The 15,694-nt window shown below is 38.8% G+C and overlaps 2 protein-coding genes across 8 annotated transcripts in view; one reads left to right on the top strand and one right to left on the bottom strand.

Annotated features, from left to right (window-relative positions):
- Positions 1-2,750, top strand: part of GAS2 (growth arrest specific 2) — a 180,200-nt gene extending 177,450 nt beyond the window's left edge. For all 7 annotated transcript variants that reach the window (XM_027531528.1, XM_027531527.1, XM_027531532.1 and 4 more), the window contains one exon: positions 1,563-2,750. In XM_027531528.1, the coding sequence (XP_027387329.1) occupies positions 1,563-1,781 (219 nt within the window). In that variant the 3' untranslated portion in view covers positions 1,782-2,750. The remainder of the gene's footprint in view (positions 1-1,562) is intronic.
- Positions 2,751-5,766: 3,016 nt separating this feature from the next.
- Positions 5,767-14,299, bottom strand: SVIP (small VCP interacting protein). The gene is made up of 4 exons (XM_027532201.1): positions 14,117-14,299; positions 12,011-12,061; positions 11,223-11,336; positions 5,767-8,192 (listed from the first exon to the last, which is right to left on the bottom strand). Exons 1-4 carry the CDS (start codon positions 14,168-14,170, stop codon positions 8,178-8,180), a joined length of 234 nt encoding a protein of 77 aa, XP_027388002.1. The 5' UTR covers positions 14,171-14,299; the 3' UTR covers positions 5,767-8,177.
- Positions 14,300-15,694: the final 1,395 nt, after the last annotated feature.

The raw sequence follows: 15,694 nt of genomic DNA on the forward strand, positions 1-15,694 counted from the left end.
CTATCTCCTGTACAATGTCACGAACCTCATTCCATAGTTCATCAGGCACTCTATCTATCAGATCTAGACCCTTAAATCTATTTCTCACTTCTACTGTATAATCATAAGGGATTTGATTTAGGTCATACCTGAATGGTCTAGTGGTTTTCCCGACTTTCTTCAATTTAAGTCTGAATTTGGCAATAAGGAGTTCATGGTCTGAGCCACAGTCAGCTCCTGGTCTTGTTTTTGCTGACTGTATAGAGCTTCTCCATCTTTGGCTGCAAAGAATATAATCAATCTGATTTCGGTGTTGACCATCCGGTGATGTCCATGTGTAGAGTTTTCTCTTGTGTTGTTGGAAGAGGGTGTTTGTTATGACCAGTGCATTTTCTTGGCAAAACTCTATTAGTCTTTGACCTGCTTCATTTCGTATTCCAAGGCCAAATTTGCCTGTTACTCCAGGTGTTTCTTGACCTCCTACTTTTGCATTCCAGTCCCCTATAATGAAAAGGACATCTTTTTTGGGTGTTAGTTCTAAAAGGTCTTGTAGGTCTTCATAGAACCGTTCAACTTCAGCTTCTTCAGCGTTACTGGTTGGGGCATAGACTTGGTTTACTGTGATATTGAATGGTTTACCTTGGAAACGAACAGAGATCATTCTGTCGTTTTTGAGATTACATCCAAGCACTGCATTTATATATATATTTGTGCATACGTGTGTGCTCAGTCACTCAGTTGTGTCTGATTCTTTGTGACCCTATGGATGGTAGCCTGCAAGGCTCCTCTGTCTATGGAATTTTCCAGGCAAGAATACTGGAGTGGGTAGCCATTTCCTCCTCCAGGGAATCTTCCTGACCCAGGGATCGAACCCATGCCTCCTACATCCCCTCCACTGGCAGGTAAATTGAGCCACTGAGCCACCCGGGAACCCATACAGATCTGTAAATATACACACATATATTTACATATATACATATATGCATAGATCTTGGAGAAGGTAATGGCAATTCATTCCAGAATTCTTGCCTGGAGAATCCCATGGACAGCACAGCCTGGCTAGCTACAGTCCATGGGGTTGCAAAGAGTCGGTCATGACTGAGTAACTAACACACACACGTATATATCTGTATTCTTTATTCCAATTCTATATTCTATATATTTTACAGCAGGCATTTCCATGGTCTTGAAAGTCCTGGTTCAGCGGGGAATAACCAAGTGGGGAGAAAGGAGCTCTTATCTGAGGCAGCAAGCAGGAAATGGGACAATGAGGAGGCTATGATGCAGCCTCAGGTGTCAGTGAGGAGCCTCTAGACTCACTGAACCAACAGGGGATTGTACCTACTGATGGCCACAGCAGGGCAAAGCTGCAACCCAGGGATGCGAACCATGCATGATCCACTTGCCTGGAAAAAACAAAGCTTCTCTCATAAACTCTATGCTGACTCAGACAAGAAGTGGAAGAACAATGGGGGCTTGAAAACCAAAACAGAAAACAGTAACCACGCTAGAGCTGGAAGCTGATTTGAGATACTGCAGGAATTCTCAGAATTTCACTCATTCGCTCTCTTTTCATTCCCCAGATGCTGCACAACAAGCATGTTATGGTCCGCGTGGGAGGAGGATGGGAAACGTTCGCAGGGTATTTGTTGAAACACGACCCCTGCCGGATGCTGCAGATATCCCGTGTGGATGGCAAGACATCCCCCGTCCAGAGCAAATCTCCAACCCTTAAGGACATGAATCCAGACAATTACCTGGTGGTCTCTGCCAGTTATAAGGCTAAGAAGGAAATTAAGTGAAACCAGGTGGTCACTACGAGGGGACTCTCATAATGGCCTGTATCTACATCTCCAGTAGTCAGTTTAGTTCACATGCTCTACAAATTACTTTGGAAAAAGACAGAAAAATGTCATCATGCTGAAACATGCTCAAAGAGTAGCACTATTTATTTTGAATGCTTCTGTAGAAAATGACCTCTAAAAAGAAATTTTCAAATTAGATTTAAATTAGACAAATTGTAGGCTAATTATTATTTCTCAATATATGAACACAGTATTTAGAACACAATCTTAGCAATACAATTCTAGCTAAAGATAAAAATTATTAGAAGAAAATAGGATTTACAGGAAAATCAACAGAAAGTGCCTGCCCAAAGTCTACAGAATAAAAGCACCCCAGACATTTTTTTAAAAATTATAATTGCAGGATTTTAAAGCTGATGTTTAAAAAGTGACAATTAGTGTGATGACGTGCTACTAAAAATATCCAACAGCACTATAAAGTACAGAGTATTCACGACAGTAATCCTTTACTGGAAAGGCCACTTTAGAAAAGTTTACATTCACTTGCAAGATTGCCTTAAAGTTTATCCCTTAGCTCTGACCAAATATCCGGGGTACTTTTGGAAGTTTTCACAACACCCCTTAGAGAATGGCTTATGAGTTGTTTCACACAATCCTAGGCACGTGGCTGTGTTGAAACTGACTGTGTAATTCACACACATAAGCTGACATACATTTATATTTTGACAGAATAAACTGTACAGTCAAATGTCCATTGACTTCATGTTATTTCAAAGCATTTTCTTATTAAAATGTATCTTTAGTTAACCCTACTTTGCTGTGCTGTCTAGTAATTTTACTGTAGCTAATGATGTTACAGACTTATGTATACCCTTGTATACCTAGGACAGGGCTGTTTTGTACTCATAAACAGCAAGATATTGTCCTCACTGATTCAAGAATTAAAAAGATAAATGTTGAAACATTTCCCGTCTCTATTATCAATGCTTCATTCTGAAATAAAGATCATCTGCAAATAGCAACTTCCCCTGGGAATTACGGTTACCTAGTACTTTTTCACTTTGGGCAGCTGAGTGGTGGTCGTGTTTGTTCTCTTAGCAGAAAGTCTAGATTTTATAAATAGTCCTTTGAGTGCTGCCCTGAATAAGCAGAGTTAATTTGTCATTTCTTCATTTTTTTCAGCAACAACAGAATCCACCCCTTTCTTGCTTCAGAAAGCCAGGGAAGAAGTATCTGTCACATGAATGATTTAATCAAAGCAGACACAAACTTTTTAAAACAGACTGTAAAGAATCTGCTTGCAATGCAGGAGACCTGGGTTTGATCCCTGGATCGGGAAGACCCCCTGGAGAAAGGAACAGTATTCTTGCCTGAAGAACGCCATAGACACAGGAACCTGGTGGGCTACAGTCCATGGGGTCACAGAGACCTGGACACAACTGAGCACACAGACATGGTTAGATTGGGTCCACCTGAATAGTCCAATATAATCTCCCCATTTAATGTCGTTAACTGAATCACAGCTACAAAATACCTTTCGCTGTGTTATGTAACACAGTCCCAGATTCCAGGAATTAGGATGGGTCCCATCTTCTGGGGAAGTGGCATTATTCTGTCCACACATCTACAATGGTCTTTTTAAGTGGAACTAAGAACACAGTCCCAACTGACATTGGGGTCTAGTTGCTAGCTGAATGGCACTGAAAAAGAATCTGGAGAAATAAGACTATATTCAGAAGGAAATGACTAAGTGTAGATGGCTCTTACTCACTGACTTCTTAGTGAAAATCACTAGATCCTTTTATCAAATTGTCTTGACTATCCTAAATCTTGCATTTTCCATGAGTTTTAGATCAATTCATTAATTTCTCTGAAAGAGCTTGCTGGGGTGTTTCATTTATTGATCAATTTTAGAATACCATCTTGACAGAACTGTCATTCAATCCATGAACATGCAATGCTCTCACCATTCATATATTTTTTTAAAAAATCTCAAAAGTGTTTGTAGTTTTCTAATTCAGATCTTTTCATTTTTCCTAAGTATTTTTATCCTATGTGATGATATTGTATGATTTACAGTGTTTGAAGATTCAGATTGTTCATTGTTCTTGTGTGCTAAGTTGCTCCATTCCTGTCTGACTGTGACCCTATGGACCTGCCAGGCTCCTCTGTCCATGGGATTCTCTAGGCAAGAATACTGGAGTGGGTTGTCAGCCCCTCCTCCAGGGGAATCTTCCCTACCCAGGATCAAACATGGTCTCATTATGTTTCCTGTATTGCAGCGAGCTCTTCACCACTAGCGCCACCTGGGAAGCCTCAAGATTATTCATTACTTGTATTATAAAGACAGAATTGACTTTTTCTGTATAATGATTTGGACTTTCCTGGTAGCTTAGCTGGTAAAGAATCTGCCTGCAATGTAGGACATGCGGGTTTGTCCGCCGGTCTGGAAAATCCCCTGGAGAAGAAATAGGCTACCCACTCCAGTGTTCTTGGGCTTTCCTGGTGGCTCAGACAGTAAAGAATCTGCCTGCAATGCAGGAGACCTGGGTTCGATCCCTGGGTTTGGAAGATCCCCTGGAGGAGGACATGGCAACCCACTCCAGTATTCCTGCTTGGAGAATCCCCATGGACAGAGAAGCCTACTGAGCTACAGTCCATGAGGTTGCAAAGTCAGACACAACTGAAGCAACTTAGCACAGCACAGCATAGAATGATTTGCATTTTGCTACCCTACTAAACGCATTAGTTTCAAAGTCTGCTATAAATGCAAATTGATTGTGTCAATGGCTTTTGAAAAAAATCAGAGAAAACTGTACCACAACTCAATCAACTTAAAGCAAATACACTTATCATGGGAATTTGAGATGCTTGCTTGGAGATGTCCAAGGAATCACCTTAAATATCAACTTGGATAGGCATGCATGTTTACTTACCTCTTACTGATCTGTTTATGCAGACATTATTTAAATCTAAAACCAACAAGAGTTACCTTTTCTTCTAAGGGCACAGCACAATTCTTATCAGTGAAAATAACTTGAATTGTTGGAGCAGAAAAGGAAAATTCATAGCTTATGGCCAATTCTTTTGAAGTACCAAAGATGATAGCTAGAACATTTACTCTTTTTTTTTAGAAAATACTATATTTCATTATTAAAAATGCTGCTGCTAAGTTTATACATATGTGTCAGACATATATATCTTCTATCTTTACTTAACGCAAAATAAAAAACAAAATCACAAAATAATAATCTGAGAAACCATTAAACTCTGCATGCCAGAGTGAAGTTCAAGAATAAATGACTAGGAAAGCTTTTTTTTTTTAACTTTTTTTTTCTCATTTTTCTCTCTTTTATAAATAGTAAGTATATTTTATTCTCATAGAACTCTATGAAGATTCTATAACTACTTTCCATGTAGAAATAAGATATCATTTAAGGTGTTATTAAATTGCTTTTGGTCATAATCCTCCATAAAAGCTAAAGTTATTCATATAACAGGAACTCTTTTTTCTCCTTATCCTAATGCCACAAGACTGCATATTGCTAGCAGAATACTATTGGAAATACTAAACAAATATTGGAATTCACATTACAAACATACTGGGCCCATATTGTTGCCAAGCATCACTTCCTCTGTAATTGAAAGTCTGTTTGTCCTGGCTTAGGTGGGATAATAGATCCATAGCTTGCAAAAATGGCCTGACCGTAGCATTAGAAAATGATGAATAAAAATCTCACCCATGCCACATCTTAGCCGCAGGGGTGTTGCTTCACTCTGTGCAAAGTCAGGATTACACTTCATATATGTATATACACAGACTCACTATGAAGTTTATTATAGTATTTCTCTAAAAAACAGGAGACAAATAATAGCATTTCTTTTTTAGAGTATAGGAAAAGAAACTTGCCAACCCATAAATGATTTAAGATGTAGTAAAAATAAAAAAATTTGTTCAACAGAAACGGCCAAAGCCAGTTTTTTGTATAGGAAAATGTATATTTGTACCCTGTAAGCCCATACGGCATTCATAACAAATCCATGTGTGGGAAAATTACATTCCAAATACAATCAGTGAAACAAAAAAATCACATACAGATGTTTTAAAAAACATGCAGCATGTCAACACAGGGGCTGTGTGGTAATACACAACTTTTTGTTATCAGCCATAGTAACAGTTTGATGATTAGAATCAACAAGCAGTGGTTTAAGCACTTAATGTGATAGTCAATACATATAAGCATTTTACTGTTTAGTTTTATTTTAGTAATTTGGGTGGGGAGTTTAGGTGACATATCGAGAATTATAATGCTTTCCTATTTAAATTATCAATTATGGGAAATTGGCTCTAAGCTAAGGTTTCATCAGAAACTGATTTATAACTTTGAGGAAGATTCCTTGAGAATGTGTGTGCGTGTGTACATTTTTTTTAAGTAGTCACTTACTGGTTTCCTATCAGGCATCCAGTCTCCCTTTTTCCTTCTCCTTCCTAACACTATTCCTAACATCTGAGTATCACCCCTTAAAAGGCATGCAACCCATGTGGTTTTGGGGACAGTCGATTACACCCAAGGAGGCAGGCCATGGTTGACTGGAAGGGCATATCCACTGTTACTAGAAGGCAATTCACCAGCACAGCATTCTTGGTTCAATAGTAAATAAGCATGGTATTTGGATATAAACTGCTATTAGAAATAGGGCATTATCCCCAAGATGTAAGCCTTTTGTCTACACTAACCCAAATTATAAGCTATAACACTGATCAAACTGTCTTTTCTATATTAAAACAGAAGGAAGGATGCACACATTCTAGGAATGGTATACTCTGGTTCCATACCCATTCATCTATTAATGTTCTTTTCTCCTTTCTGCCTTGAAAAAAATTAATCATGTTCATACAAGAATTTTATTTCTAAAATACAATCCAATGACTTCACTATTCTTTCTGAACAAACATACCACCAATTCTCTAAAGGATAAAGAATATTGAACCTGTCTATAACTACATATCTTGCCTGGATAGTCACAGAATATTTCATTCCATAATCAAAGAAAGTGATTTTTTCCAATTGAGGAGTCAAGAGATCTATATTATAGTTCGAAGTCTTTAAAATTAAAATACATCATATACTGCAATATAACACAAGATTTGTGGGAGGGATGAGCGAGACAGTAGTTCAGTTTCCTTTCTGTAGGTTAGGTGAGTTGGTCTCTTTAATTTACAATCCTTATTTCATTTAATACCTGAAAATTGTAATTTAGGGCTCAGACCGTGGCCTTGTCATCCAAAAGAGCAACCAAATTAAAACATACAGTAATTCTTCTGTTTTAGCTTATTATATATCAAGAAACTCAAAAAACCAAAATTGCTATAATAAATATTACCAGTGAACAAAAATCTAAAAAAGTTTATGGCAATGCATCACACAGAATTACCCTGCAATATTTTTATGTTTAAAGTAGACCTTTTTAAATACAATACTTACATACTTTTTTCATACATTCATACTGGCCTTGGTAATTTCACATCTGTAAAAATCTTATAAGCATTCTTTAATAAATAAAAAATAAAAACACCTATAAAATTTGGACAAACATATTCGCACTAAGTATAACCCATCCATTCTTAAACTCATTCAATTACTGCAAAGATCTTTATAGAGTTGAATCCAATACTGTATATTGTACATCGCTGCCCTCTGATGGCATCACTAATATATAATTTTAAATTCAGCAAGCAAAAAAAAACACTTTATTATAAAGAGAGTATGTTAATTTTATAAGCTACAGAAATAGAAATTAGGAGATATTTTATGTTCTCTAGAAATAAATATTAATTTCTTAGTAAGTTATAAAAATTTACAGTGTTCCTTCATATAAGCCCTTCAAATGATTTTTCAAGATTTTCCCTGATGATCAGTTTAAAAGGCACTAAGTCCACAAGTTTAAGCTAAAGTCTTCACATATAATGAAATAATGAGATATAAGGTTAAGCAGCAAATTATAAAGAGTTAGATCATTTCATAAAGGAGGGAAAATGCAAGTGCAACTTTAAATATCTGAGACATATGCAGAATTTTTCCATGCAATATACAAATATATATTCACTATTTAGGTCCATGTTTGAACTACTAAAAAGTGGCAAATCACCCACCATCTACAGAAGAGCAAAGGTAGGGAAAATAAGAATTTAATGAAAGGTCTGGCCATTTTCTAACTCTCGCAATCAAAAGCATTTTCAGTATTCAATTTTGAAAAAGCACTGCACTTGAGAGCACTAAAATTACAAAGTCTGAATCTTCATTTATTCAAAGAGAAGAAATTAAATTGAGGATGTCCACTTGATTGTAGAGATTAGTTACTGGCAGTAGACTCTTCCATTCATGCTGTGCTTTATGAAACTGTCCACTAGAAAAGATAAAAATATAGAGGAAAGTAAACTTTGTTTAAAAAGTGAACAAACAGGTAAAAGAGGAATCTGGGCTATACAAATGTAAAATGATCTTTGTGAGGGCCAGTGACTAGTAAAATTTTATATTGTAGTCAAAAGTCTGAAATCAAATATAAGAGGGTGTACACAGAGAAAGAAAGAAAATATCTGGACAGGTTAATGAGGGGCAGCAGCTAGGTCCCAAATACCTGATAATCAGTCAAACAAAACATCACAAGACAAAATAAAAACAATGAAACTACAAAGTAAAAATAAAGGAACTGGAATTCTTGTTTGAGGCAGGGGAGTGAACAAGTGGTAGAAATTATTAAATAATGGTCTGGCAGAGTCTTTGCCTGGAGAAGGATATGGCAACCTGTACTCCAGTATTCTTGCCTTGAGAATCCTATGGGCAGAGGAGTCCATGCGGTTGCAAAGAGTTGGACACAACTGAGCGACTAATACACACAAAGTCTTTGACTCTCTCAACTTGAGAAACTATTACACGTGGTATTCTGCTTAATCCAGTTTATTAAATTTTGCAATAGTAAGTTCTGAAAAAGCCATTGAGATAATACCAGACGTATTTACCAGTCTCTACTGTTCCAAGTATATTAAGAAACATTATTGGATGTAACATACTTTTAAAAAATGTTTATTTAAATAAAGTTAAAAATTAAAGATGAATTCAAGTAAATTTACTTCCCTTTATTTTAGGACTTCTTACGGATTTAAATATTGTGCTTTTTTTAATCTCCAAGGAAGGTATTCAATATATAACATAATATTCAGTGTTTTGGGGCTTCCCTTGTGGCTCAGCTGGTAAAGAATCTGCCTGCAATGTAGGAGACCTGGGTTCAATCCCTGGGTTGGGAGGATCCCCTGGAGAAGCGAAGGCTGTAAAGTCCATGAACTATAGTCCAAAGAGTCGCAAAGAGTCAGACATGACTGAGCAACTCTTCACTTTTACTTCATTCAGTATTTTTAAACGTTTTTTTACCATGGCACTCTATTTTCAACAAAATAGCCCTTAGGACTAGTATTACAAACACTAGAGCAGTGATTCTCAATCTGGTTTGACATCAGACTCCTTGCGGAGTTTAAAAGTCCTGCGGGCCAAGCGCCATCTCAGAGATCATGATTGGTACAAGGTCAGAACCAAGGTCCAGCCTTTTGTGAAAGTCCCCCATGAGCCAGTGGCATCTGCCAGAACGCCTCTGCTGGTATATCCTGAACTGATGCTAGTTTGTGTCCTGATGCCATCGTCACACTGACTTCATAAAATAAGGCTGCCTTTCCAGAACACAGTAAGCATTACCAATGCCAACTGTCCTTGTAAGAGGCAGTTAGTCAGTCAGCAGATGAATATGTGGAGCGTGTGAAGACAGAGAGGGTCCTGTTTTCCTCATACTATGGAGTCAGGTTAGGAAGAATCAGCCTATACCACAGGACACTCAAGGCCTGAGAATAGGATAGAAGTAGCTCAGTCGTGTCCGACTCTTTGTAACCCCGGGGACTGTAGCCTACCAGGCTCCTCTGTCCATGGGATTTTCCAGGCAAGAATACTGGAGTGGGTTGCCATTTCCTTCTCCAGGGGATCTTCCCAACCCAGGGATCTGAGAGCGGCCCCTAAATGGCCCCAGGCCAAAAGGTTTGAGGATTAAAGTTATTGTCTATCTCATATTTTCCCTTCTGTTATCCCTGAAAGTGTAAGTTGCTCAGTGGTGTTCAACTCTCTGAGATCCCACAGCCTATACCACCCATGGAATTCTCCAGGACAGAATAGTGGAGTGGGTAGCCTTTCCCTTCTCCAGGGGATCTTCCCAACCCAGGGATTGAACCCAGGTCTCCTGCATTGCAGGCTGATTCTTTAACAGCTGAGCCACCAGGGAAGCTCTGAGCCGCCAAAAGTTTTGAACTTCACTGTATGCTATGAGCAATGCAGGTGGTCAAAGAAAAAAAGGTACTGAATTTAATACTGATAATGTCTCTCATTTTGCGCACTTCTGAAGGGACCAGAAGAAATCTAAGACCTAACTTATTTGTAATCTATAGGCTTCACTGCATGGAAACTTCAGCTTTAATTACAGAAGCTCCTTTCTCTCTTAAGAGTTCAAAAGCTGATGTAAAATTTGTTAGGTTGAAAGTGCAAGTCGCTCCATACTGGAGTGGGCAGCCTTTCCCTTCTTCTGGGGATCTTCTCAACCTAGGGAGCCCACCAGGCTCCCCTGTCCCTGGGATTCTCCAGGCAAACACTGGAGTGGGTTGCGAAAGAAGTACCTTCTGACTATAGAAAAAAATATCCTTTTTTGTAACATTATATGTGACTTCAAGTCATTCAGAAATTTGTGTTACATTTAGTGAAAAAACTAAGAGTTTGAAGCAGGTTATAGTACAATCCAATTTTATAAAATTGACATATAAAATGGGATTAGAAATGATGTCAAAATGATACTGAATTTGGGTGATTTTTACTTTCTTCTTTGTACCCTTCCATATTGCTTAAGTTTTCTACACAGTTAAGATTGTCATTAATTATGTGAGTAGGCTTTCCAGGTGGCAAAGAACCCACCCGCCAATGCAGGAGACACAAGTTCAGTCCCTGGGTTGGGAAGATCCCCTAGAGGAGGAAATGGCAACCCACTCCAGTGTTCTTGCCTGGAATATTCCATTGACAGAGGAGCCTGGTGGGCTATAGTCTGTGGGGTTGCAAAGAGTTGGACATGACTGAGCACACATATACACACACACATGTACATATGAAGTATTAAGATATAGGGTTAAGATAAACAAGAAAAGTCTGTTTTCATTTTGGGAAAAAGAAAACAAATCTATTCCAATGTTGAAATGTTCAAATAAACTGACACTTCTTCCAATCTATATTGTTCATGCTTTTAAATTCACATTTCTTTGATAATCATTTTCTGGAGGAAATTATTGAATGGATTGCTACTTGAGTTTTCAAAAATTCCAGGTAAATCAAATCTTCAATAAATTTTAATACTTACTCTAAGTCCACCTTCTGGTGGGGGTCCAGATGTAGCCATTTCTTTTTCTATTTTTTCCTTTTTCTTTCTCTTTTCTTCCACAGACCGAACATTCAGAATACCCCGAGATGCAGCCTTCAGAAAAATCGTTGATAAACAACAAAATTGTAGAAAAACAACAAAATTTAGTTTTCTGTGTCCGGAAGGTGTCTTTTGCTTTTTGCCTTTCAGGTTTTTCTTTCGATGTGGGGGCAGGGGAGGGGTTGGTCTCTTTTTTTGGCAACAAAGAATTAGACTATTTCTAAAACAGCTTTACATAAAACATACTACAATTTCTTCATTGAGTATTTTGCAACCATACATATTTCGCCCCTAAAATTACTTCACAACTGTCAGTGCTTTACAAGGCACGGTCATTTCACCTCAAGGAACAATGTTATTAAAGGGGCATCTCACATAACGGAAGACACGTGTATGGTAATTGTCATACATTAAATAACAAATCCCTGGAGGAGGCCATGGCGACCCACTCTAGGATTCTTGTGGAGACAATCTCACGGACAGAGGAGATTCGCTGGCTACAGTCCATGGGGTCACAGAGAAGTAGACATGACTGAGCACACACACAAATGACATAAATGCATTAACTGAATTTACTGAAACACAGAAATCATTCTGAAAAATGTTTATCTTTAAATTTGTAAGATATCAGATATCATTTTCATTAGAGAATCCTACCAGTAATACACATTTACAGAGAACAAAGCACAAATTTAACCATCTAAGGTCGAATTTTATTTTACTGTTACCTCCTTCTGTCTTCTCTCCGCAGCCTCTGCAAGCTTTGCTCTTTTTTCTTCCTAGAAAAAATGTGTAAAAAATATGGTTTTAAACAAAACCAAACATGATCCTTGATATTTTATACTTTATCTTACCAGTAATGTAATAGTTTATAAAAATAGTACTGGCCTCAACTGTCCCACTAGGAATGCCATTACTTATAACATTTATAAAATACTCAACTTTGTGAATTTCATTTTCCCAATCAGTGTACCTTTAAGTAAGCACAAGGTGAGACATATATCTATATATACACATTTTATATCTCATACATACATACACAGATTGGCCTGTGAAATAATCTATTTGCACTTTTTTTTTTTAAGCGCTAACAAACTAGTCAGGGCAATAATAAAACAAATGACATTGAACAATACAAGCAAGGAAATACACGGTTGATACTGCCAATTGAAAAGGAGTTTGAGGCAGCCTGGTATTTTCAGAAAAAGTTCATGAATGAAGAGAATGAATCTCATTGTGTAGGACAAGAAGGACTGAAGGATATTTGAGATGTACTGTTTCATGTTGAGACACCATGAATATTATTTTTCTACCTAGATTAATCACAAGTTATAAGTTATTTAAATATATAAGACCGTAAACAGCATTCTCTTGGGAGCTGTGTTAATAATTTCATTTTCCACAAAACACTCATTCATTCACTTATTCATTCTTTGGATACTTATTGAGCAACAATCATACCTAGGAACTATTCCCGGTGCTGAGAATACAGCAGTGAAATAATACAAAGAAATATTTCCACCCACATAGAATTTACATTCCAGTGAGGACAGTCATATATAATCAAATAAATATACATTTATTAGACTGAAGGAAGTGCTTCTGGGAAATACAAAGAGTATGGTCAAAATGGAAGGATGGGTTGATGGTAGAGTGGAGGATCTATTTTACTTAGAGTGGTGAAGAAAAGCCTCAAAGATAAAGTGACATTTAAGTATTCTGCCATGTGGTTATCTCTGGGGGTGGCGGGGAGGGCTTAACAACTGCTGGCACATTGGTTTTTTATCAACAGCCAGATAAAGAAAATTAAGAACATTTAAAAGCAACAGTAGCAAGGAAGACAAGGTGAATTTTCTCGTATCAACTTCCAGGTCGTTTTTTGCACTTAAGATCAAATAGCTGAAGAGTTAATGTACTTCCCTAAACAATTCATTTCCTTCAAAGAATTCTTAGCTAAATATTAATAAACCTAAAATTTAGGTTTTCTGTTAGCAATTTCCTGTAAGGATTATTAAGGTAAAAAGGCTGTTAAAAACAGAAAGCTACAAAAAGTATAAATGTACTATACCACAAACCACCTAGATACATCTGCAATTATCCAGATAAATAACGACTACTTTCTAGTACAAGTATGTCCCCAATATTGCATGGGGACAAATCGACATATTTTTAAGATGCATTTCTCGTTAAACTGAAAATTCAAATCTCAGGATGCCTTGTATTTTTATTCGCTAAACGTGGCAACCTTACAAATTGTATATTCTGTACTACATAAAATGCTTTTTAAAATAGAACGTAGATAAATACTAAAGAGAAAGTCACTAACACAATATCTAATAAAACGCAGAAATATACAAGACTTTATTGAGCACCTTCTTTAAACAGCTGGTACAGACACATAAAAATGCACATCTCCTACAAGATGAAACTCCTCAGTTCACGGACAAAGAGGGATGTCTTTTCACATATTAACTTCATCTACCGCATCTCCAGGAGTGGTCCCCACAGCGCACCGTCCGCGTGCGTCTGCGTCCTACGAATTCCCGATTTTGCCGGCGGCGAAAGGTAAAGAGACACCGGAGCCGCCTTCAGAGGGAGAGAGACGGACGCGGAGACAGCCCCCAAATCCCGCAGGCAGGACGTCGAGGTCCCTCGGGGCGCAGCCACCCGTCTCTGCCAGCTGGGTCCCCACCGGCGGCTCTCCGGCCCGCGCCGCCGCGTCCAACGGCCCGTCCCGTGGCCGCAGCTCGGGCCTCCCGGCGCGCCCCTCCGGGAACAGGTGCGCGCGGCGCCGGCGGGCTGACGCGGGGAAGCGGGCAGGCAGCCTTACTCACCAGGTCCGGCGAGGGAGGCGAGGCCTCGGTGGGACAGGGAAAACACAGCCCCATGGGGATCGCGGCCGGGGATCTGCTCCGCGGTCCGCCTAAACCAGGCCGTGAGAACTGCGCGATCAAACGCGGGTCCCAGGTCTGCGGCGCTCACTCCGCCCCCGCCGGGCGGCTTGGTGACCGGGTTGCTCCGCCCCGCCGCTCCTCTCTGCCCCGCCCCTCTCCCGCAACGCCCCACCCCGCCCCGCGACACCGCCCACTCACACTCCCCGCCCTTCGACTCCGCCCACATTCACGCCCCGTCCCCGCGGCTCCGCCCACGCCCCACCATTCCTCATGGGCTCGGCTCCGCCCCACTGTTGCCGGGCTCAACTCTGGCCCCGCCTCGACCCCGCCCCTGCAGCTAAACCCCGCCCCTCTAAGGCAACTCCCCACCCTTACCTCCAGAGGCTCCGCTAGGACCAGGCCTTGGACTCCGGAAACACCTGCTGAAGGCAGCACGCGGAAGAGGGATGGAAAAGTTTGGCTATAGCCTGCAAAACTCTTTGTAGCTCCCAGTTGGCTGACCCTGTATAAATGAGTGACATGACTCGGGATAGTTTATGTTATCTCTTTTGTGAGAAGGGACTCTGACTTCCAAGAAATTAAAGCCAAGATTTCAAGTTGATGTCAGCACGCATTTCTGTAAGTGCCTCTCAGTACTACTCCAGTTAAGAGGGCAGAACATGAAATTTATCACTATGTTTTAGGATTGAGCCGCGTGAATGCAGCATTAGTTGAGATGTCCATTATTTTCTGGTGCGTTGGATGCATTTTTCCATCCAAGAGTAGCAGTAATGTTTGAAATATTCAGAGATATTTAGAGTGAATACTTTTCAAATTTAATAGGTATAAGAATCACTTGAGCATCAACTTTAATGAATTAAGGTAACAAATATCACAGCCAAATGGACATATCATTGGAAACTTGATGCCAGCATACTGGGTTCTTGATGTTAATTTTCTATTAACAGCTTTATGAAGTCACCAAGTGGTTCTTTTAAATTATTTAATTTTTTTTACCCAGTTAATTGCTATGGTGTAAAAGTTATCAGAAAACTGTACTTGTCAAAAAATCCTTTCTATGAATCCTTTTGAATATGAAGTGCTTATTGCAAGAGCATCAGAGTAAAACAGTGACTAGACATGATTGAAGAGCTGATTACAATGCAGTTGACAAAGAAACTTGGTTACTACTGTGAGTTACAAAATTCAGCATGATTACTAGAATTATGGCTGTTAATATTTTACTTAGACATATTAGATTTTTAGGAGGTCCATAATTTCCAGAATGTCTATATTAATAACATTTACCCTTACAACATAAACTAAGTTTTATCATGACTCCTTTGATAATGCTTACATATAATTTCATGTACAAAGTAACCCTAATTCGTTTAATATTTCTCTTCATCAGATTTTTCAGATGTTATCTCTGAAGCATCCCAAAGTTAGCTAGAGGTCAAAAGAACTTTGATTAGAATTTGAAATTTGGAAAGTTTGTCAAAAATATCAAAAATGTTTCAAAACATTTGATCAAATATT

Source organism: Bos indicus x Bos taurus, chromosome 29, assembly GCF_003369695.1.
Source record: "Bos indicus x Bos taurus breed Angus x Brahman F1 hybrid chromosome 29, Bos_hybrid_MaternalHap_v2.0, whole genome shotgun sequence".
NCBI lineage: Eukaryota > Metazoa > Chordata > Mammalia > Artiodactyla > Bovidae > Bos > Bos indicus x Bos taurus.